Source organism: Scyliorhinus canicula, chromosome 16 (genome assembly GCF_902713615.1).
Source record: "Scyliorhinus canicula chromosome 16, sScyCan1.1, whole genome shotgun sequence".
Taxonomy (NCBI): Eukaryota; Metazoa; Chordata; class Chondrichthyes; order Carcharhiniformes; family Scyliorhinidae; genus Scyliorhinus; species Scyliorhinus canicula.
Window position 1 is genome coordinate 31474284 of NC_052161.1, and position 22625 is coordinate 31496908.

General features: G+C 43.5%; 1 protein-coding gene across 6 annotated transcripts in view; it reads right to left on the minus strand.

Annotated features, from left to right (window-relative positions):
* LOC119979283 (arginyl-tRNA--protein transferase 1) overlaps positions 1–22625 on the minus strand; it is a 350309-nt gene that overhangs the window by 96500 nt on the left and 231184 nt on the right. For all 6 annotated transcript variants that reach the window (XM_038821318.1, XM_038821322.1, XM_038821321.1 and 3 more), the window contains one exon: positions 17839–17938. In XM_038821318.1, coding sequence (XP_038677246.1) covers positions 17839–17938 — 100 coding nt within the window. The remainder of the gene's footprint in view (positions 1–17838; positions 17939–22625) is intronic.

Genomic DNA, 22625 nt, shown 5'->3' on the forward strand with positions numbered 1-22625 from the left:
CGCCGAGGTCCCAGGTTCGATTCCGGCTCTGGGCCACTGTCCGTGTGGCGTTTACACATTTTCCCCGTGTTTGCGAGGGTCTCACCCCACACCCAAAGATGTGCAGGGTAGGTGGATTGGCCACGCTAAATTGCCCCTTAATTGGAAAAAATGAATTGGGTACTCTAAATTTTAAAACATGGATTGCATTCGCTGGACTGCTGAAGAATATGTGGGGGTTGGGGGGGGGGGGGGGGTAAGATCTCATAGAAACCTATAAAATTCTAACAGGTAGATGGATGCAAGATGTTCCCAATGGTGTGTGTGTGTCCAGAACCAGGGGTCACAGTCTGAGGATATGGGGTATACCATTTAGGACAGAGATGAGGAGAAATCTCTTCACCCAGAGAGTGGTGAGCCTGTGGAACTTGTTACCACAGGAAGGAGTTGAGGCTAAAATATTATGGGTGTGATCTTCCAGCGTTGTTACACACGCACTCTAGCATAACGAGGCCGGTTAATAGCGGGAAAGGCCAAAAATGAGATCCAAGCTGGGCGCCGAACATTTGCGTTGCAACTAGCCCGCTCCCGTAGGCGAAATCGTGATCACGCCGCAGCGTGGCCAGAAACCAATTAATCAACACTTAAGCCACATTTCCATACAATCAACGAGAGCGACCCCATAATTCAACGGCCTCCCACCATCCTGAAGCCTCCAATGCAAGTGGTCATGCTGGCGCCAATTAGTACTCCAACTGAAAAACGTGAATCTGGAAGGGCTTCTGCGGGGAGCCGAGTAGCAATCTTTGCCAATGGGCAAAGAGCCTGGATCTGCAGGGCCTGCCAGCCCAGTGCTCAACGGGGATGGGAAACCCTCGGCAGGGGTGGACTGCGATGGGAGAGGGGGGGGGGGGGGGGGGGGGGGGGTTCAACCAGGGGAGGAGGGGGGGGGGGGCAAACACTCGCAGTACCACCATGCAAACCCCTGCATCCCAACCCCATTCCCGGGACAACTCTTGATCCTGCCCGTCTTCCCCACCTATCACCCATAACCCCCACCGACTGCTGAGGACTCTGCGCAACTGAAGGCTGTCGCTAATAGGGAATTGGCAATCGTGGGTAAGTGAGTACTTGACACATGCCAAGTGGATTCCCTTGGGCCACGTAGCATGTGGGAGTAATTTCCTAGCATCCCAATCGCACCTTGATGCCTGGACACTGGGCCTGGACACAACACACTCACAGCAGCCAACATTCGAACACCCAGGGGATGGGACACAGCTCCGGGGACATGTCCACGGCCGGAGGCTGGGTGAGTGCCATCGGGGGCGGGTTGCATGGAGAGATGGGCAGAGGGTCCGGGGTTCAGTCAGCCCGCATTGCGGACAAAAGTGACAGAGGCATTATTATGGCTATGCAAAAAATTGTTTAATGTGTTGTATCCCATTCCAGATAGTGCCACTCCCCAACCTCCCCCCAATCCCGGTGCCCTCAGTGATCCTCAACGTGCCTGGCCCTTCTACCACTAAGTCTTGGTGTGTTCCCAGGATACACATCTGAGGTGGAGGCAGCTAGCTATTTATCTCGTCCCATGGCCCTTGATGTCCCTGGCGGGTGTCCTCTGGGGCCAGAATGTCCCGGCTCACTTGTCGGCGGCAAATGCACAGCCTTGCCCACTCCTTCCGATCGGTGCCCATAGGGCCCTGGGGTTCACCTTGGGATGGAGGGGCAGCTGGTTTGAGCTCCGGCTGCCGCGGCATCGTCTCGCTCTGCCAAACCTGGCTGCTCCCCATGGTCCGCACCATGGTGTCGACACCCTCAGCGATGCTCCTCAGTGACTGGGACATGCTCTGTAGTGCCTCATCCATGGCCACCTGCCGCTGGAACAAGCACTGCAGTGCCTCCGCCATTCCCGTTGGCGAGTGGGGCATGTCCCGCAGAACCTCATCAAGGTTAGCCTGCTGCTAGGTGACATCACCCAGCGAATCATACATTCTGCTGAGACCCTCAGCCATGACCGTCACCGACTGTGAGACGCCTTGGACACCTTCACTCATGGTGCCGACATTGTGCACCAGGCTCTCTACTACAGTCGCCACACTAGCAGTGCTGGCCTCGGTGCCACTCATTGCCGCCGCTATCTCCTGCGCTCGTATCCTTTAGGCACCTCCTTGCGGCTATGGACCTGCTGGAGTGACGCTGACATCTCCAACTGAGATGTCAGCGTCAGATGTGAGTGTGTTGTTGCCTCCCGCAGTGTCCAGGCACAGTGTCCAGGCATCAGGGTGCGATTGGGATGCTAGGAAATGACTCCCATATGCTACATGGCCCAAGGGAATCCACTTGACATGAGTCAAGTGCTCACTTACCCACGATTGCCAATTCCCTATTAGCGACAACCTTCAGCCGCTCAGAGTCCTCAGCAGTCGGTGGGGATTATGGGTGATCGGTGGGGAAGACGGGCAGGGTCAAGAGTTGCCCCCGGAATGGGGTTGGGATGCAGGGGTTGGCATGGTGGTGCCGCGAGCGTTTGCCCCCATGGTTGAAACCCCCCTCTCCCATTGCAGTCCACCCTGGCCACTCCCTACAGTCTCTATCAGCTCCAGGTAACCCACTTCACGAGGCCCGGCATCAAGCTGGTACCCAGCTGGGTCCAAGGATCCAGCAGCCCTGTGACTGCTGTCTCACCTGGGGGTTCTTCCCTCCACCTGATGTACATCAGCAGCAGTCTGGTGCTCACCAGATTGTACTCCCGGAGCCTGTCCACGAACATGTCCCACTGAGTTTGTGCATCGGCGCTGGTGGAGGGTGGGAATAACAGCTGTGCTGTGACCATGGTGGCATCCTCGGAGCTCCATTCCGATATGTTCTCCTCGGTCTCAGGAGCGGCACGGTAGCACAGTGAGCGGCACGGTAGCACAGTAGTTACCACTGTTACTTCACAGCTCCAGGGTCCCAGTTTCAATTCCCGGCTTGGCTCACTGTCCGTGCGGAGTCTGCACGTTCTCCTCGTATCTGCGTGGGTTTCCTCCGGGTGCTCCAGTTTCCTCCCACAGTCCAAAGATGGACGGGTTAGGCGGATTGTCCATACTAAATTGTCTTAGTGTCCAAAAAGGATAGGTGGGGCTACTGGGACAGCGTGGAGGTGTAGGCTTAGGTGGGGTGCTCTTTCCAGGAACTGGTGCAGACTTGATGGGCCGAATGGCCTCCTTCTGCACTGTAAATTCTATGATTTGTCATGTGAGAGTACCTTTAAGAAATGGTGCTATAAATGCATGTGTATATAAATATCTGTAGCGAGAAGAGTACCTTTAAGAAATGGGTGTTTACTACTGCAGTGATGTCAGAGAGTGGGTGGAGCCGGGGTGTCTGTCAGCTTTTTACTTTCGTGTTTGAGTAGGATGCAGGGTGCGTTTTAGTTTTGTTTTCCGTGTTGGAGCTGAAGCCAGACCAAGCACGTGTACTGCTGTTCTCTCTGCCATCCAAAGCTATCTCTTGCTCATTTGGTGAATTCAGAATTATAAATGTTCTCAGTAGTGAATGTAAACCTGATGTGCTTCTGTTGAAAGGTGTTTCTTCTGTCTTCTGGATGTTGTTTGGAAAGTTATTAAGCATTACTTAGTGTTGTATTCTTTGGGGGTTGTATTTGAATTAATGGTTGCTAAGATGTTCACTGTTTGTTTCAAAAAGGTTAACTTGAGTTCATAGAATAAACATTGTTTTGCTTTAAAAAATACTTTTCCATTTCTGCTGAACCACACCTGTAGAGTGGGCCGTGTGCTCCCCATACCACAATCTATTAAAGGTTGCGGGTCAGGTGAACTCCATGATACACTTTGGGGTTCTCTAAACCCTGGCCCGTAACAAATTCCATGATGATATGAGGAAAGGGGGCCAGCCGGGATGGGCTGGAGGACCTGAAGGAGAATGGACACGTGGTCAGTGGTAGGGATTGTTCAATCAGTAAGGCAATCACTGGTGATACTGATGGAACGAATGGCTGCCGCTACCTCATCCCAGGCAGCCTCGTGGCTCAACCTCTGTGGCCCAAAGGGAAACAGGACATCCCTCCTGGCCTCCACGAGTCTCCCCGAATCTTGGAGCCAGTCTCCTAGACGGCATTATTGCGAGCTGGCTGGGGTTGGCTGAGCAAGTGCAGTTTAAGTGCTGCTCGACCTTGTTAGCGGAGGGGGGGTCTGGCGAGCGCGGTCTTGGCGAATCGGCTGGCGAGGCATTATTTGCCTGTGAGGCCTCCTTAAGTGGAGCAATTAATGTTGAATTGCGTTGCTGGTTTGGCTGGGCCAAGCATCGGGAAACCCATGGCAATTCCCACTCGCTACAACACTTAGAAACCTTTCCGGAGAATTGTACCCTATATGTTTTCAAGAAGCTGTTAGATATAGCAATTAGGACAAAGGGTATCAAAAGATGAGGGGAAACCAGAATTAGGCTATTAGTTGAATGATCAGCCATGATCATAATGAATGACGGAGCAGACTCACCACCAACTTCTGAAGGACAATTAGGAATGGGCAATAAATGCTGGCCTAGCCAGTGCCACCCACGTCCCATCCTAATTGCAATGTTTCCTCCAGTATAGGTTCTAGAAATGGAACTGAGAAAGGAGTCATTGAAGAAATCAAGAGCTAGAGATATTGTGATGAATGGTGGACCATAGACTCGATAGTTAAAACTTTGAGGATAGCTGGGTAACTAATGTAGAAGAGGTCAAGAGAAGCAAAGATGATGAAAGAAGGCAGGTTGCAGAGGGTGGATATCTTCGGGAAAAACTGGTGTTAGGCTTCACTGTAATCTCTCTGGACAAACTGGACTGTAAAATTCTCATTTGAATTTTTGACATTCTTGTACTAATTAGCTGGGATTGAAATCCTCTTGACAATTAACGTCAATACAAATTTCATCCAATTTATTGGTTGATACTAATTCTTTTTCACTGCCGTTAGTCATGCATAGAGGAATGGCAATAGGAACAAAATCATAATTTCACTAAATCCATGTATAAATTTGCCTTTTATGCATTGGTAATTTAATTCATGACTTCCAATAACTTAAAATCTAGATTTGAGTTGATACCAGAGCTACATATGCAAATGGTATATCACTGTCGGGTGCAAAGGAGTTTTGGATTATTTTAGATCATTTGAAAACAAACAGAAGAAATAAATCAGTCAAAATTCTGTAGCATCACTGTTAACTCTAACTTTAAAAGGAAATCGGGGCAGCACGGTGGCACAGTGGGTTAGCCCTGATGCCTCACGGCGCCAAGGTCCCAGGTTCGATCCCGGCTCTGGGTCACTGTCCGTGTGGAGTTTGCATTTTCTCCCCGTGTTTACGTGGGTTTCAGCCCCACAACCCAAAGATGTGCAGGCAAGGTGGATTGGCCACGCTAAATTGCCCCTTAATTGGAAAAAATGAATTGGGTACTCTAAATTTTTTAACAAACTTTAAAAGGAAATCTAAATGATTAATTGAAACATTTTTTATTTTGTTTTCAACTTCATTTTGAAATTTAGAAATGTGGAGGAAAAAGGTTGGTAACTATTTTTCCAAAAGGCATTTTTAATGCTTCAACTAAAGATGATGTGGAAATGTTTACATGAAATTTTCGATTAGAAGTGCCGACATAAATAATATTGAGATACAAATGTGAGCTGGTACATATTAGAAGGAAATGATAAGGCCACATTTTCCTTGTAAAGAGCGACACACATTCATAAATAATTTAAAATGTCAATGCAAGCTAACAACGCCATAAAGAATACGTGCAAGACACTGGGGTCCATTTCATAAGAATTGAAAAGCAGAGAAAATGTGATAAATCTGTACAGGGCCTTGGTTAGACCACAGCTGAAGTGCTATGGACAAATAGTTAGTTCTGGTCTCTATTTTAAAAAGGATATGCAGACACTGGAGAAGGTTCAAAATAAGGGATACAATGATTACAGAACCGAGCCGTAATAACGATGAGGACGAGGCTGAGCAGGGTACAGTTCTTTTCCCTAGAAAAGAGTAGGCTGAGGAGTGACCTAATAGAGATCTTGAAATTAGGCATAGGCTTGATAGGGTAGACATACAGAAGATGTTTGATCACTGTCCATTGCTCTGTACTGGAACATGCGTATTTATTGATATTGAGTGAGGTCTGGGTCACGTTCAGTAATGGTCAATGAGCCCCATGGTCAGTTAGCCTGGCAACATCCAATATCTGGGCTCACACATATAGAATATCTATTTGGACAATATACTGAAAGATCGTTTGCATATGCAACCATCAAGAGAGTGAAGAAAAAATAGGGGTGGGGAAGGTGAAAAAAAAATACATGATACATAATCATGTAGTTATTTTATATCATGGTTTATAAATTTGAATGGGATATTTTTGGAAAAAAGCATTGTTTTTTTAAGTGAACTTGAAGTACAATATGCTACATGTCAGTTGATCCAATTTTCCACTCAGTGGAAATATAAATAACTGATCCCTTTTTGTTATCTGCAAACCAGACAAGTCTACCTTTTAGTATCTCAAATTAAGCTAAACCTTTAGTGATCCTTTGTACTAACCTAAGCTAAATAAATCTTTGTCTAGAATCTGCTGTCATGACTCTGTTTAATGTTTCAGACAGCTGACATTTGGCTATGTATTATTACTGAAAGTCATACTAAGTATACTGGCTGTAATTGTTTCATTTACATTGGCCAAATTTTTGTCTGGATCGTGATTGCAGCTAGAACACCTGCCTAAAGAAATACTTGTTTTCAGGAACTAAAGTAATATAGTAGGGACATGTGAAATACTGCACCATTGTGTACCAGTTGTTCAGCTCCAAAAGGAATCGTGTTAATGTGCAAAATAGGTTAGCAATAAAGTTAGCAATACCTCACACCCATAATACCAATAGTCTGACTGTCTGCAATTTTCCTATTGCATTGGAACAAACATTATGAAGTCTGAATACAGCCTACACTCACTGCAATAATCCTCCAGATCATAAAGACAGGGCCCATCAGTAGCCAATGCTTCAAAGGCACATTTACTAATTCAACTTTTAGTGATCTCTGGCATTTTTCTTTTCAATTCCTTCACTATATATTTGGGTTTTACCCTTCTGCACTTTCCTTCCAGAGCCTAATTTTAAACTAGGGAATCATTTTTATTGCATCATATATAAATAGTGAAGTAAATTCTGAGAATCTACATGTGTGGATTTGCAAGCATTCTGACAAATTTATTGGAACGCAACATTGTTATTTTTTTTTAATGTATCTCTTTATTTTCTCATAGCCTATCTCCGCTGTTATTGGTTGTGGAATTCCTGAAGTGACATTAGAAGGGAGCTATCAGGTTTAAAAATAAAGTCTCACAATTCATTAGGTCTCCTTTATTACTGACATGGCCAAATACTTAGGTCATAAATTGTACAGATCATTATCTCACCTAAAAGAAAAAAATATCTCCATGAGCGAATAATAAGGCATCATCCAGTTGCTGTGACCATATGCAGCAAGAATTGGAAAACATTCAGGTTTGGGCTGATATGCAGCAAGTAACAGATGCGTCTCATAAATGTTAGGCAATGGCCATTTCAAACAAGGGAGAATCTAACCATTTCCTCTTGACATTTAATTACATTAACATTACTGAATCCTCCACCATCAACATCCTGGAGTGACCACTGATCAGAAACTGAACTGGACTAACCTAATAAATACCATGGCTACAAAAGCAGGTCAAAGGTTGGGGCATCTGTTGGTGACTAACCCAACACCTGATGCCCCAAAGCCTGTCCACCATTTACTATGATGTGGAGATGCCAGCATTGGTCTGGGGTGAGCACAGTAAGAAGTCTTACAACACCAGGTTAAAGTCCAACAGGTTTGTTTCGAATCACTAGCTTTCGGAGCACTGCTCCTTCCTCAGGTGGATCCACCTGAGGAAGGAGCAGTGCTCCGAAAGCTAGTGATTCAAAACAAACCTGTTGTACTTTAACCTGGTGTTGTAAGACTTCTTAGTGTGCTCACCATTTACTAGGCACAAGTCTAGAATGTGATGGAATACCCTCCACTTGGCTGGATGAATGCAGCTCCAACATTCAAGCTTAACAGCTTGGGGCAGCACGGTTGCATGGTGGTTAGTATAAATGCTTCACAGCTCCAGGGTCCCAGGTTTGATTCCCGGCTGGGTCACTGTCTGTGTGGAGTCTGCACGTCCTCCCCGTGTGTGCGTGGGTTTCCTCCGGGTGCTCCGGTTTCCTCCCACAGTCCAAAGATGTGCGGGTTAGGTGGATTGGCCATGCTAAATTGCCCGTAGTGTCATAAAAAAAAAGTAAGGTTAAGAGGGGGGGGTTGTTGGGTTACGGATATAGGGTGGATGCGTGGGTTTGAGTAGGGTGATCATTGCTCGGCACAACATTGAGGGCCAAAGGGCCTGTTCTGTGCTGTACTGTTCTATGTTCTAACACCATCTCGAACAAAGCAGTCACTTAATCAGAATTCCTCAAAGCGCCAAGCAGCCTTTCCTTTTTCACTGGCTTCTATTTTAATTTGGAAAGGTCTCGTCACCACTAACTGCAACTGATCATTACCCTTTTACTTTTTAATGCTATCTCAGAATTTACTGAATTTGAGCCTTTTCTAATATTTTGGTGTCAGCTCTGGCTCTGTGGTAGCACTCCTGGTTCTGAGTGACTGGGTTCAAATCCCATGCTAAAAACCGGAATGCAGAATCTAGGCTGACAATGCAGGGCAGTGTTGTGTTCTTTGTATTGTTCTTCAGGATGGTGAAGGTTGTAGTGTTGACAAAGAACAGCAAGCAGTTTTTATCAAACAAATCTAATTTATTACACTACACTAAATTAGATTCAAACATTTACAAAGGAATTAGATAAGTAAAAAATATACTACACTTCAACAATACTAAACAATGCTATAAGCTAAATTATCTCACATCTACTCAGTCTGGCTCCCTTCCACTCTCTCTCAGAAGTCAAGGAGGCATGTGATATTTATATGGTTACTCTATAGCACCATCTAGTGACTAGAGTAGTAACATTACATTAACCCTTAATGTTCCTTACAATATCCACATATTATGACAGGCAGTACTGTGAGGGCGCTGCACCGTTGCAGGAACAGAGTTATAATAATAATCCAGAAGGGGTGTTACACCGCTGTCCCGTCTGCCTTCTCAGGTGGATGCAAAATATTCCATGGCACTATTTTGAAGAGACTGGGTCTTCTTCCCAGTGTCTTGGCCAATATTTATCCCTCAATCATCATCACTAAAACAGATTATCTTGTGAATATCATATTAGTGATTGTGGGATTCGCAAATTGCCATGTTTCCTACTTTACAACACTGACTGCACTTAATAGGCTGTAATGACCATAACAAATGGAAGTCTTTTTCTTTTTCATGGTCACTTGTTTTTGAGAATTGAACATTTTATATTTGGTGAATTTCAAAATATTATTAAAGGTACCTATGTGACAATTCATCCTGAACCTTGCTTTTTATCCAAGGCTTCCTTATACATCAATAATGATTTTCGCACACTCAAGAAGCTGGACACCATCCAGGACAAAGCAACCCGTTTGATCAGCACCATATTCACCACTTGAAATGTTCACTTCCTCCATTACCAAAGCATTGTAGCAGCATTGTGCAACATATAAATGTGCACTGTAGCAACTCACCAAGGCTCTTTCAACAGCACCTTCAAAACCTCTAGGTGGACAAGGGCAGCAGAAGCATGGGTACACTACGACCTTCAAGTTCATTTCTTGCAACAGTGAAGCTTTGTGTTTTTCTGACACATTGGGGGCTAAATTGGGAAGCCTCTGAAAACAGGCATCAGGATTGCGTTGTGCAATTACCCTGCTCCTGATCAATGCAATGTAGGTAACACCTCAACATTGTGCTACTTGCTCTTTATGGTTGCTGCCTGCCAAGTTCGCCTCCAAACCAGACATCACCCCGACTTGGAACTATCTTGCCTTTCTTCAGTGTCGCTGGGTTAAAGTTCTGGATCTACCTTCCAGAACACTGGGTATACCCTACACCACTTGAACTGAACTGGTTTAAGATGATGGCTCACCACCACCTTCCCAAGGGCAATTAGAGCAACAAATGCCGGCCTTGTCAATAATACTCATATCCCACAAAATAAATTTTAAAAGTCAAATTCACTGGGTCACCATTGCGCACACACTCCCCTGCTCTCACCCATTGAGCTGTACAGCTGAAACCTTCTGTACTTTCTTCAGTTAAAACAGCCAATTAAAACTGCAATGATTTTAATAATTTTCACCTTTGAATTTGATGGAAAAATAATCGTTGGAAGGATTGAATGATTTCCGCTTAACGCATCAACAGCTGTCCATCTAATCTTCCAGCTTCTAGCGCTATTAAAAGTAGATGGCAGCAGTGAGACACTCACAAGTTAGCATAAAAACATTTTGAAATGTATGATTTTCTTGGGTATTGATATTATTATTCTGCAGTACAAAATTCAGAATATTAGTGTACAATTTTGGAACAGTTCACATTTTTACTTAACAGTCCCAAAAGTATGAAGATTCAACAACATATAGGTTAGTATTCATAGTTTTTAATCTTTGCAACTAAAAAATAATGAAAAATATTGAAAATGAGACACCCAAATTTGCTGGTACGAGATTCCTAGTACTCTCTAGAGTGCATTTGTGTTCCTAACAACAGAACGCCTCATACCAGTGCAGGTGACACCAGCTATGCCATTGAAAGTTTGACGAAAAGTCGAATTACAGCTTGGTATGCCATTAGCCTTTTTTCTCCAAAGATAAATCTATAGAACCAGAGAATAGTACATTCAATATGACACATGAATACTTTGGTATAAAATTAAGGTTTTAGAAATAAACAAGCAACATTTTTTTAAAATTCAAACCTGAACAGAAAGCATTAAAATTACTTTGTATATCACAGGCATAGCAGCTCAGCTGAAATTAAATGAAGTGCAAGTTATTTTATTCACTTGATTTGAAAAAGTTTAAAAATGGACAAGTGGTCCAGTCACATATGTGTTATGGGATGACCCTTGGAAATGAACAATTTCAATAGCACAGACACATTTATGTTTCAATAAAATTCATCTAGAAATAAATTATCTTCATGTGTGTTTGTATAGTCTTGATTTTAAATTGGTTTGCAATCCAATAATTCCAACAAACTGAAAAATCATCATGAATAGAAAACTGCAAGATTTAGCAATAACTGCAAATGGAGCAGTTTGGTGTTCTCAGATGATCTTGCATGACCACAACTTGCTTCTGGATGAGTTTACTGGCCATTACTTAAAATTTACTTTTCTCGCTCTCTTCTTGCACCAATAAAGATTTGCCTTTCATGACACAATTTGGGGCTAAATTGGATAACAATAATAATAATAATCTACTATTGTCACAAGTATGAAGTTACTGTGAAAAGCCCCTAGTCACCACATTCCAGCGCCTGTTCGTATAAGCTGGTACAGGAATTGAACCCGCGTTGCTGGCCTTGGTCTGCATTACAAACCATCTGTCTAGCCCACTGAGCTAAACCAGCCAGCCCCCCAAATTGCATTGCGCAATTACTCTGTTCCTGATCAGTGTAATGCAGAGTAAGAAGTCTTAATGCAGGTAACACCTCAACTTTGTGCTACTGGCTCGTTATGATTGTTCCCTGCAAGCAGCACTAACCATAGTATTCATTGACTACACACATCAGCAGGAGGTCCAGTATCGTTAGTGCTCATTAAAGCTAGCTTGCAACAGACAAATGGATGTGCTGCTTGGTTACTGAAGGTGCTGACATTGTTTCTGTGCAGCGAAGAAAAACAAGCATGGTAGAGTGCTGCCTGGTTATGAAGCACTGAACTGAAGGTCTGGTGAAGGGGGTGGAATGGAGGTGAAATGTCTTGCACCTGAAGCGGCGGGGGAGGCCTTCTAGACACACAATACAAAGGGAATGGCAGAAAGAAGAAGGTAGCCATGAAGATGAATGTCATGAGTTCAGATCCAAGGACCTGGATGTACTGCTGCAAGAGGTTAATAAATTCAGGAGTGGTGACTCAATCTTCAAATGCCACACCCTACTAACTGCATGACCAAGCCTCAGACACTGTTCAATTCACACCATCCTCCTAACATGCATCTATCAACAATCTCTATCGATCACAACTCATAGTGAACATCCATTTTTTTTACCTCACCATAACAAAATAAACACTATTGCAAGCCTCTTCCCAAATCTCACACACTTAACATCGACTGCTAAGTATTCAACCATGACAGTAACACTGGCCAAACATATTTCACAGTACTCAGCTAGCTTTTCTGTCTCTAGCAGACAAAGTTACCAACCGCCGCGGATTTTATGGGACCAGCCATATCTGGTAGCTCCCCAAAAATCTCAACCCAATTCAACCCACCACCCAACCTGGCTATATGTCGACTCTTCCAGATTCAAGTTGAGAAACTGCTTCCTGAATACCAGGAGCAGACCCAGTTCTCTCATTGGGAATTCTTCTCCTTCCAAACCTCTTCTGGCAGCTTGTCCTGTTCTATGTTGTCTCTGAAGCTGTTGTCTGTGAAGCTAAATTCCAAGAGGGAGGCCTGCAAGTACATCCATGTTGGGAAGCAACTGGTTTGTAGAGAAGTAAATCCCGGGACCTGATGCCCTACAGCCTACAGTTCCAAATGAGACAGCTGGAGCAGTATTATAATATTATTTTATTAGTGTCACAAGTAGGCTTACATTACGCTGCAATGAAGTTACTGTGAAAATCCCCTAGTCGCCACACTCTGGCACCTGTTCGAATACACTGAGGGAAAATTCAGAATGCCAATTCACCTAACAAGCACGTCTTTCGGTGCTTGTGGGAAGAAATCGGAGGAAACCCACACGGACATGGGAGAACATGCATACTATGCACGACAGTGACCCAAGCCAGAAATCGAATCTGGATCCCTGGCGCTGTGAAGCAACAGTGCTAACCACTGTGCTACCATGGTAGCTACGATTTTCCAAAGTTCCTGAGATTCAGGAATGGCCCCATTAGGTTGGAAGTTGACAAATGTCACATCACTTTTCAAGAAAGGAGGGAGAGAGAAAACAGTGAACTACAGGCCAATTACCATCACATCAGTTGTTGGAAAATTGCTGGAATCAATTATTAAGGAAGCCCTAACTGAGAAATCCACTTGGAAAAGATCATGGATGCATTGATAGCCATTTTCCAAATGATTTTAGAACTGTGCCAAAGGATTGGAAAATTGCCAATGTGATACTCTTGTTCAAAAAAAAAGAGGCAAAATGCAAGAAACTACAGGCCAGTTAGTTTAACTTCAGTTAATCGAAAAATATTAGAATAGGTTATTCAGGAGAGATTAGCGGTGCATTTGGAACGCCGTAATCTGATCAAGCAGAGTTGGCATGGTTTCATGAATGGGAAATCATGTCGAAAAATACTTTACATGAGAGTTCTTTGAGGAGGCATCAGCCAGCGTATATAATGGGGAACCTTCAATTGATGTATATTTGGATTTCAAAAGGCATTTGATAAGATGCCATACAAAATGCTCCTATGAAGGAGGAGGTGGTGGAGGAGGTGGCTCCTATGGTGGTGGAGGTAATATTCTAGCATGGATGGAGGATTGGCTAACTAACGGGCAGCAGCAAGTAGCTGTAATGGGGTCTTTCTCAAGTAGGAGGGCAGTAACCAGTGAAGTGCCACAGGGATCAGGACTGGGACCGCACCTCTTCACAATAAATAGTAATGGGTTGGAGGGAAGAACAGAGTGTACTGCAGCCACATTTGCAGATAATACAAATGTGGGAGGGAAGGCAGGTTGTAAGGAGCATATGAATAGTTTACAGAGAGAAATTGACAGGCTGTTGAGTGGGCAAATGAAATTCAATGCGGGAAAATGTACATTTTGGAAGAAAGAATGAGAAGGCGGATTCTTATTTAAATGGAGAGAGACTGCAGAAAGCTGTAGCACAAAGGGATTTGGGGGTCCACACTTGTGAAATCCAGAAACCTAGCTTACAGGTGCAGAAGGTAATAGGTAAGGCAAATGGAATGCTGGCTTTTATTTCAATGGGACTGGAATATAAAAGTAAAGAGGTGCTGCTGCAACTGTTCAAGGTACTACTGTAGTGAGGCCACATTTAGAATACTGGGTACAGTTTTGGTCCCCTTTATTAAGAAAATAGATATTATCAATGGAGGCAATACAGAGGTTTACTAGGATGATCCCAGTTATGGAGGGACTGCCATACAAGGTCTGTACTCCTTGGAGTTCAGAATGTGGGATGAAATGATTAAAACATATAAGATCCCTAGGGGTTAGACAGGGTAAATGTTGGGAGGATGTTTCCACTCATGGGAAACCAGAGGGCACAGGCGCAGAATAAGAGAATGCTTATTGGAGACAGATTTAAGGGAGAATATCTTCTCTCAAACAGTGGTGAATCTTTGGAATTCTTTACCCCAGGAAGCTGTGGAGGCAGAGACTTGAACATTTTCAAGGCCGAGATCAATCAGTTTTTAATCAGTAGGGGAATTAAGGGTTACAGAAGTGAGTGTTGGATCAGCCGTGATCTTATTAAATGGTGGAGCAGGCACGAAGGACTGAATGTCTTACTCCTGTTCTTATTTCTTATGGTTAGAACAAGTCAACATGGTTTTACTGAATGAAATCCTATTCAACAAATTAAGTAGTATTTTGTGGGTGTAATTAGTAGGGTAGGTAAAGGGAAACCAGAAGATGCAGTACATCCGGGGCTGGATTCTCTGTTTTTGGGACTAGGTCCCCACGCTGTCGTAAAAACTATGGCCTTTCACGCCAGAAAAACTGGCATGAAAGGGCCACATATTCATAGCCATGCAGGGGGCTAGCAGTGAACCATCGTAAAACTAGCAGCTTTTGCTGCAGATATGGGCCCCCGCACTACTGGGTCAGAGGTCGCGCCGTGCTCTATGGCGGACTCAGACCGCGGAGCTGGACCTTAAACATAGTGCCCCCATTCGGCCGCGTGCACGACCCGGACCGCCTGTCCGTCGGTGGCGGATAATGGCGGGGTGGGCCTCCAGCAATGGCCGCAGGTAGGCGATATGGCCCGGAGAATCGGGGAACCGGCAACAGACCCGATTCCATGCGGGGAAATGGATTCTCTGCCCCGGCCCCAGTTGCGATTTCGGCGTTGGGGTGCGGAGAATCCAGCCCCTGATTTCCTTTTCTGAGGCTTTTAATCATAATTAAGACTTCTATTATGATGAGATCATGAGGCTTCCATGGCAAAGTCAAAATGTTTATTTGAATATGGAACAATAAAGTAATACATAAGACAGCTGATACATAAGTTCTAGATTGAATAGATTTGAATTATGAAATATAGTATAGAAGGTGAAGTTTAAATACGTAACTCACTCAATTCTTTCAAATCACAAATAGTATGGTTTGCAGACTTAGGTGGGCCTGAGAGTGACCAGTTCTTCAAATTCACCACCCGTCCCCGGAAGATGCCATACAGAGGATACATGTATCCTTTCTGATATGATACCAGTTAGCAAAGATGTCTCAGGAACCTCTATTTCTAGCCACAAAGTCACCATGACCGCATTTTGAATTAGGTCTACTGTAATTTTACAATTGCTCAGTTTCATTGTTGAATTACTTTCACTGGATTTTAGCCATCTGCATACATTGTCAATCTAAGGAACAATGTATCTTTCGCAGTTTTTCTTATTTGACTCCACAATTATGTATTTGCTTTCTCAACTTTGACTTAGAAATATAGAAAGTAGGAGCAGGAGCAAGCCGATCCGTCCTTCAAGCCTGCTCCACCATTCATTATGATCGTCGAACTCAATAGCATAATTCCGCTTTTCTCCCATATCCATTGATCCCCTTTGCCCCAAGTGCTATAATCTATCTGCTTCTTGAAAACATATAATGTTTTAGCCTCAACTACTTCCAGTGGTAATAAATTCCACAGGCTCACCACTCTCTGGGTGAAGAAATTTATCCTCAACTTTATCCTAAATGGTCTGCCCCAAATCCTCAGACGGTGACCTGGTTCTGGGCATACCCACCATCAGAAAAATCCTTCCTGCATTTACCCTGTCTAGTCCTGTTAGAATTTTATAGGTTTCTATAAGATCCCCCCACATCCTTCTAAACTCGAGCGAATATAATCCTAAATGATTTAAGCTCTCCTCATATTTTAGAAACATAGAACATACAGTGCAGAAGGAGGCCATTCGGCCCATTGAATCTGCACGGACCCACTCAAGCCCTCACTTCCAACCTATCTCCATAACCCAATAACCCCATCTAACCTTTTTGGACACTAAGGGCAATTTATCATGGCCAATCCACCTAACCTGCACGTCTTTGGACTGTGGGAGGAAGATGTGCAGGTTAGGTGGATTGGCCATTCTAAATTGCCCTTAGTGTCCAAAATAGTTAGGTGGGGCTACTGGGTTACGGGGATAGGGTGGAGGTCTGGGCTTGGGTAAATTGCTCTTTCCAAGGGCCGGTGCAGACTCGATGGACCGAATGGCCTCCTTCTGCGCTGTAAATTCTATGATTCTATGAAAACAAGCTGACAGACCTTTGAATATAACCCTACCATAACAACATAACTACTCATGATTAATTACTAATTCTTCAGTCAGAACTTAATTGAAATACACTTAGCCAATCAACTATCTCTGGTTGTTTACTAATTATACAGTCATTGATTAGGAATATAAAATGATATTTCTTTTGTCCAATATTTAGCACAAAATGGCTTCTTTATCCCATTGTTCGTACAAAATAACCTCTTCACATTGTTAGCTTACTACAGTGAATATAATATGAAAAGAGTCTATAAATGGTTTTAGGAAACTATTCTTATCATAAAGACTTATTAAAAATATTATAAACTTAAAAGTGCAAACATTCAGAGACAGTTCTGCCGATTAGGGTTAATTCTGCGGCTTGCTGCCAAGATACGTTGCTTCAAATTAATCTATTTCTTTTGGCATGTGTTTTAGTACGTTACCACAGTTATAGGCACTATCTCTACAGTGCTTCAACAGCTAAACCAAATATATTAAATATTACGAGTATACACTGTCTTTGCTACCCATAAATAGAAAAATCAATTTTAAGATGTCTTTTAAGTCACTTTCTGAACCCAAGATGGTTGTAACTAGCTGTGTTGACATAATTCACTGAAAGTTAGTTGAATTATCTTAAAACTGGCGTAAAAATGACTCAAAACATCTTTCGGCTCTGTCAGCAAAATATGTAGTTCCAAGATAGCAGGCCTAGAATAGCAAATCCGCATTGCATGCCGGTTGACATCATGATCTACTTAATCGACACGCTTAGGGTGGATATTAACCTTGGCGTGCCAATTCCTTTACCAAGATGGCAGCTGACATACTTTCCATCAGAAGTATGTGGGTGCCCTGCAGCCACAATCATTCCAGCATTCAGAACTCCAAAAATGGATATGAGAGCCAATCTCAGAAACTCGCCACCACTCTAAATGTCACATGATCCTCCTTCAAAATATCAGAGAACTTTGGCACCAAACTATATTTAAATTTCTTAGCCACGTGGAGAACCCAGTATTTAGTGACTTTGTGTTGTGCATAGCTGGAGCATCTCATGTCAAAATATAATGAAATATCCCATTGCACATGTTTGTAAAATATATCCCTCCTTATAGGGTGTTGAATTTAGATGAAATATGCTAATTTATTTTCAAACATCATGAAATAATTTTGTGACAATAGAACTAAACAAAACAATTTTAATTACCTTGTACTTCATCTTGGGGCATGAGTGAATGTAGAAGCCCATATAATAATAACGGAGATTGGGAACTGTCTTCTGTAGCTGAGTTGTAAAAGCAATTTCCCTTGAATAAACAACATAAAATACTAAAATTAATATGGCATTTAAATTCACCAAAAGCAATGTTAGAGTCATTCATGTATTATATTTCTTCTAGGTTCAGCATTTTAAACCTCATTCTTTCTCATCCACCCTCTTGATACAAGGAGAATGGAAAACAACAAGAATGTGCCAATTTAGAAAGGGGACTGCATTCAGAAAATCATCTCAATCAACACTTGAAGCCTCTATTCTGTCACCATCTCCTCTTTTTAAGTGCCTGATCTGAAATTCAAACAGCCTGTGATTAAAGGCCCTATTTAGCAGTTTCTGGTTAATATTCATGCATCCTATTTTTTTAAAAACAGAGATCAGTGCCTGGGTCATCCCCAGCTGGGTAGAACACAGCAAAACAAGCAAGAATTAGGGCATTTTCCTCCTTTGGTCTTTAACAAGCGAAAGGAAAGACTTTTCAGGCTGCAGAGTTAATTCATATGCAAATACACAACCTGCACGAATAGAAGTACAAAGTTATCTCTTCTGCAGAGTCTTTGAATTTAGATTACATGTGCACTTGTACTGAATGGGAGAAAAATAATGAAAAACTGTATTAATCATGGACGATTAAAGTACTACATATAGATAAAGAAAAGGAGAAATACCAATGTTTTAAAATTTAATTTCGAGTTGCTCCAACCTGCTTTAGAAGTCCATTCAGAACAGCATTTTCTATACTAAACCAATAGAATACAATGCTCTCTTAATACTTCAAAGCAGCTTTCTGCTGAAAGAATTGAACTAAGCTGTGGAACAAAACGCAGCCAAGTGCAAATTAAGTGATAAAAGTAAGTGATAATTTGAGTTAATAATTTTAAATGAAAGAGATTAAACTTTATTATGAATTCTGAATTAGCTAGATGGTTAGCTAGATGGAATTTTGGCAGGATCTAGGGAGCTTCTGTATTCCCAAAATGCAGAGTTCAAGCATGTTCGGGCTATTGTACTGACAATCACAGTTTTGTACAGTGCACACAGTTGCTGTTATAGGTGGTGAATTACACAAACTCAATTTATTACCAAAAAACTTAGCATTTTTATTATTTCTACAAAATAATGGAGGAGAAGAACTGGAACAGAATCGGTCCTATCAACATAACATTTATGCAAATATGTTGAGCATAAATGTGTAGTGGTAACATCACTGGATTAGTAATGCAGGCTAATGCTCTAGGGACATGGGATAAAATTCCACCATGGTAGCTGGCGGAATTTAAATTCAATTAATAGAAATCTGGAATGAAAGGCTAGTCTCAGAAATGGGGGCCATGGCAACTATCATCTGGCTCACTAATATCCTTTAGTAAAACGAATGTACCGTTCTTACCTGGTCTGGCCTACGTATCACTCTGGATCTACAGCAACATGGTTGACTCTTAATTGCCCTCTTGTCATGACACCCTGGGTCAGTTCCAGCCCCACTTGACCCACAGCTGGGACGCAGATGAAATTACATTTTATTTAAAATACCCAAGATATTTGGTTGAGCCCAATAAACTACAGTCACCAGGGCCGGGATTCTCCCCTACCCGGCGGGGCGGGGGGTCCCGGCGTAGCGGAGTGGCGCCAACCACTCCGGCGTCGGGCCTCCCCAAAGGTGCGGAATTCTCTGCACCTTTAGGGGCTAGGCCCGCGCCGGAGTGGTTTCTGCTCTGCCAATGGCGCAAAAACCGGCGCCAACGGCCTTTGGCGCTACGCCGCCCGGCCCGACCCTTTGCCGGTCCTCGCATGCGCGGTGCGTCAGCGGCCGCTGACGTCACCACCCGCGTATGCGCGGTTGGGGGGGTCTCTTCCGCCTCCGCCATGGTGGAGGCCGTGGCGGCGGCGGACGAAAAGGAGTGCCCCCACGGCACTGGCCCGCCGGCCGATCGGTGGGCCCCGATCGCAGGCCAGGCCACCGTGGGGGCACCCCCAGGGGTCCGATCGCCCCGCTCCCCCCCCAGGACCCCGGGGGCCCGCTCGCGCCGCCAATCCCGCCGGCACCAGAGGTGGTTTATACCACGTCGGCGGGATTGGCCTGTCATCGTCGGGACTTTGGCCCATCGCGGGCCGGAGAATCGCCGCGGGGGGCACGCCGACCGGCGCGGCGTGATTCCCGCTCCCACCGATTCTCGGGTGGCGGAGAATTCTGGCCACGGCGGGGGCGGGATTTACGCCTGCCCCGGGCGATTCCCCGACCCTGCGGGGGGTCGGAGAATTCCGCTCCAGGTTTGCAACTTTGGAACACAAGCAAACTTTTATTATGTACAGTATTGTAATTAAGCAGACAGAAAATGTAACTGACTATCTAATACCCCTACCCCAACTCCCTCCCTTTTCAAATTCACCCCACCCTCTATATACACACACACGGAGTATCTGCTTTTTACCATGACCAAGTTCAGTTGGAGCTCAGGAAAACACAGGATTTATTGTAACCAATAGTTGATAAGGATCAAATAGCATATTGTTTGTTACCATACTGGGATGCTCTTGGTCATATACATCAACTTTGCTATTTCTTTAGCAGACAGGCTTTTAAATTTGAACCAAAACAGTAGTAGGTACAAATAATATGGAAATTCTTCTACATAATTTGAAAGTTGCATTTTTTGCAAGACATCTTTACTGTGGTGATTTAATTTAATAGGCATGGTGGCCATATATCCTTCATTATTTTTAACATTATTGTAGAACTCCAATGAACAGGGGGGAAAGGTTTGTTGGATGTCAACGTTAAATGCGTCATTTCTGTTTTGTAAAATTTCAGAGCATATCTTACACATGCTACTGAACAAGTTTGAGCAGTGAGTCAAAGTCCCACTCTCGAAAGGCAGCACGGTGGCACAGTGGATAGCACTGCTGCCTCACGGCGCCAAGGTCTCTAGTTCGATCCCGGCTCTGCGTCACTTTTCATATGGAGTTTGCACACTCTCCTCGTGTTTGCGTGCGTTTCGCCCCCACAACCCAAAGATGTGCAGGATAGGTGGATTTGCCACGTTAAATTGCCACTTAATTTGAAAAAAATGAATTGGGTACTCTAAATTTATTTTTTTTAAATGTCCCACTCGGGCTCAATTACAAAAATCAAGGTTAACACTGCAGTGCAGTACGGATGGAGTGTTATGCTGCTGGAGGTGTCGTCTTTCAGATCTTTCTATCCTCTTAGGTGGACATTAAAGATTCCATTGAACTATTTCAAGAAAGAGCAGGGGAAAAATCCCCAGTGCTATGGCCAATATTCTTCTTCAATCAACATCCCAAAAAACAGATTATCTGGTCATTATCACATCGCTGTTTGTGGGAGTTTGCTGCCTGCAAATTAGCTTCTGAACTACATTTCTAAAAGTACTTATTTTGTTGTAAAGCACTGAGATGTCTGCTGGTAATGAAAAGTGCTGAATAAATGCAGGTCTTTCTTTTTGGTCTCTATCGGGATTGAATTTATAACAATAGCAGGCCTAAAATGAGTGAGATAACGGATATTGACTGTAGTATAACACTCCATTTCTCAAATACCGTTAGGCTTCAGCTAATCGAGACACTTTCACTTTTGACAACAGCTAGCCATCTGAATGAACTGCATTTCACACTTCGATGAGTCTTGTTACTATTGATTTTGGATTATGATTTTCCATCCGAATATAATTTGGATGAGTTAAGCCATCCCTGTATAACAAACAGACACATAGAATCCCTACAGTGCAGGAGACCATTCGGCCCATTGAGTCTGCACTGACCCTTGGAAAGAACACCCTATCTAGGCCCACGCCCCCACCCTATCCCCATAACCCCAGTTAATCTTTTGGACACTAAGGGGCAACGTCCACACTGTCAGCCGAGGCCAGAATTAAACCCGAGTCACTGGTGCTGTGAGACAGCAGTGCTAACCACTGTGCCACCATGCCGCCTGATTCAAGTTTGATAGGACACAAGTTTAATGTTGGCACCTCTAATCGTGGTTCTCAAACTGAGCTCCCGCAGGCACTCTCCAGGGGATGCACAGAACAATATGAAAGTGCAAACTGCCACAATGCACTGCAGAGGTGTGTCGGTTGTCTCTCCTGGGAGGGGAGCATGCCTCAAAGAGTGCTCTCAGGTATTACAGTTAAAACCTAGTTTTTAAAAGCATTATTAAACACACTCTGCAGCACTTACGTAGAACATGTGTTGTATAATATTATAACTTAGGATGGCAGGATTTCATTCATATGCAAATAGGTCCTTCAATAAAACAGGTTTGAGAATACTGCTCTATTACACATCATTTTAAAAGCATATTCACCGTAGTAAATAATGAATCAGAACAAAGATTACTCAAGAAACACAAAATTGTGTTATGCAATGCACGAAATATGAACACTAATAAATGTTTTCTTTCTATTGGCGGGTATCAAATTTTAAAAAACGTAAAAGATAAAGATGAATATAAACGAGTGGGTACAATAGCTATCTGGAAAAACAACATTTTCAAACGCCAAATAAAATTAGATTCAAAATTAACATTATTGTATCATGACAATAATACCACAACTTTCTCCAGATTTGGAATTCTAAAGGCCACGCATGCATTGTGAATGCCAGCCATAACGATCACTGCAGGAGCTCTTTTATCATAGTGAAATTATATTGCATAAAGTGTGTGCTGATATTCTTGTTAATTATCGACTGGCATG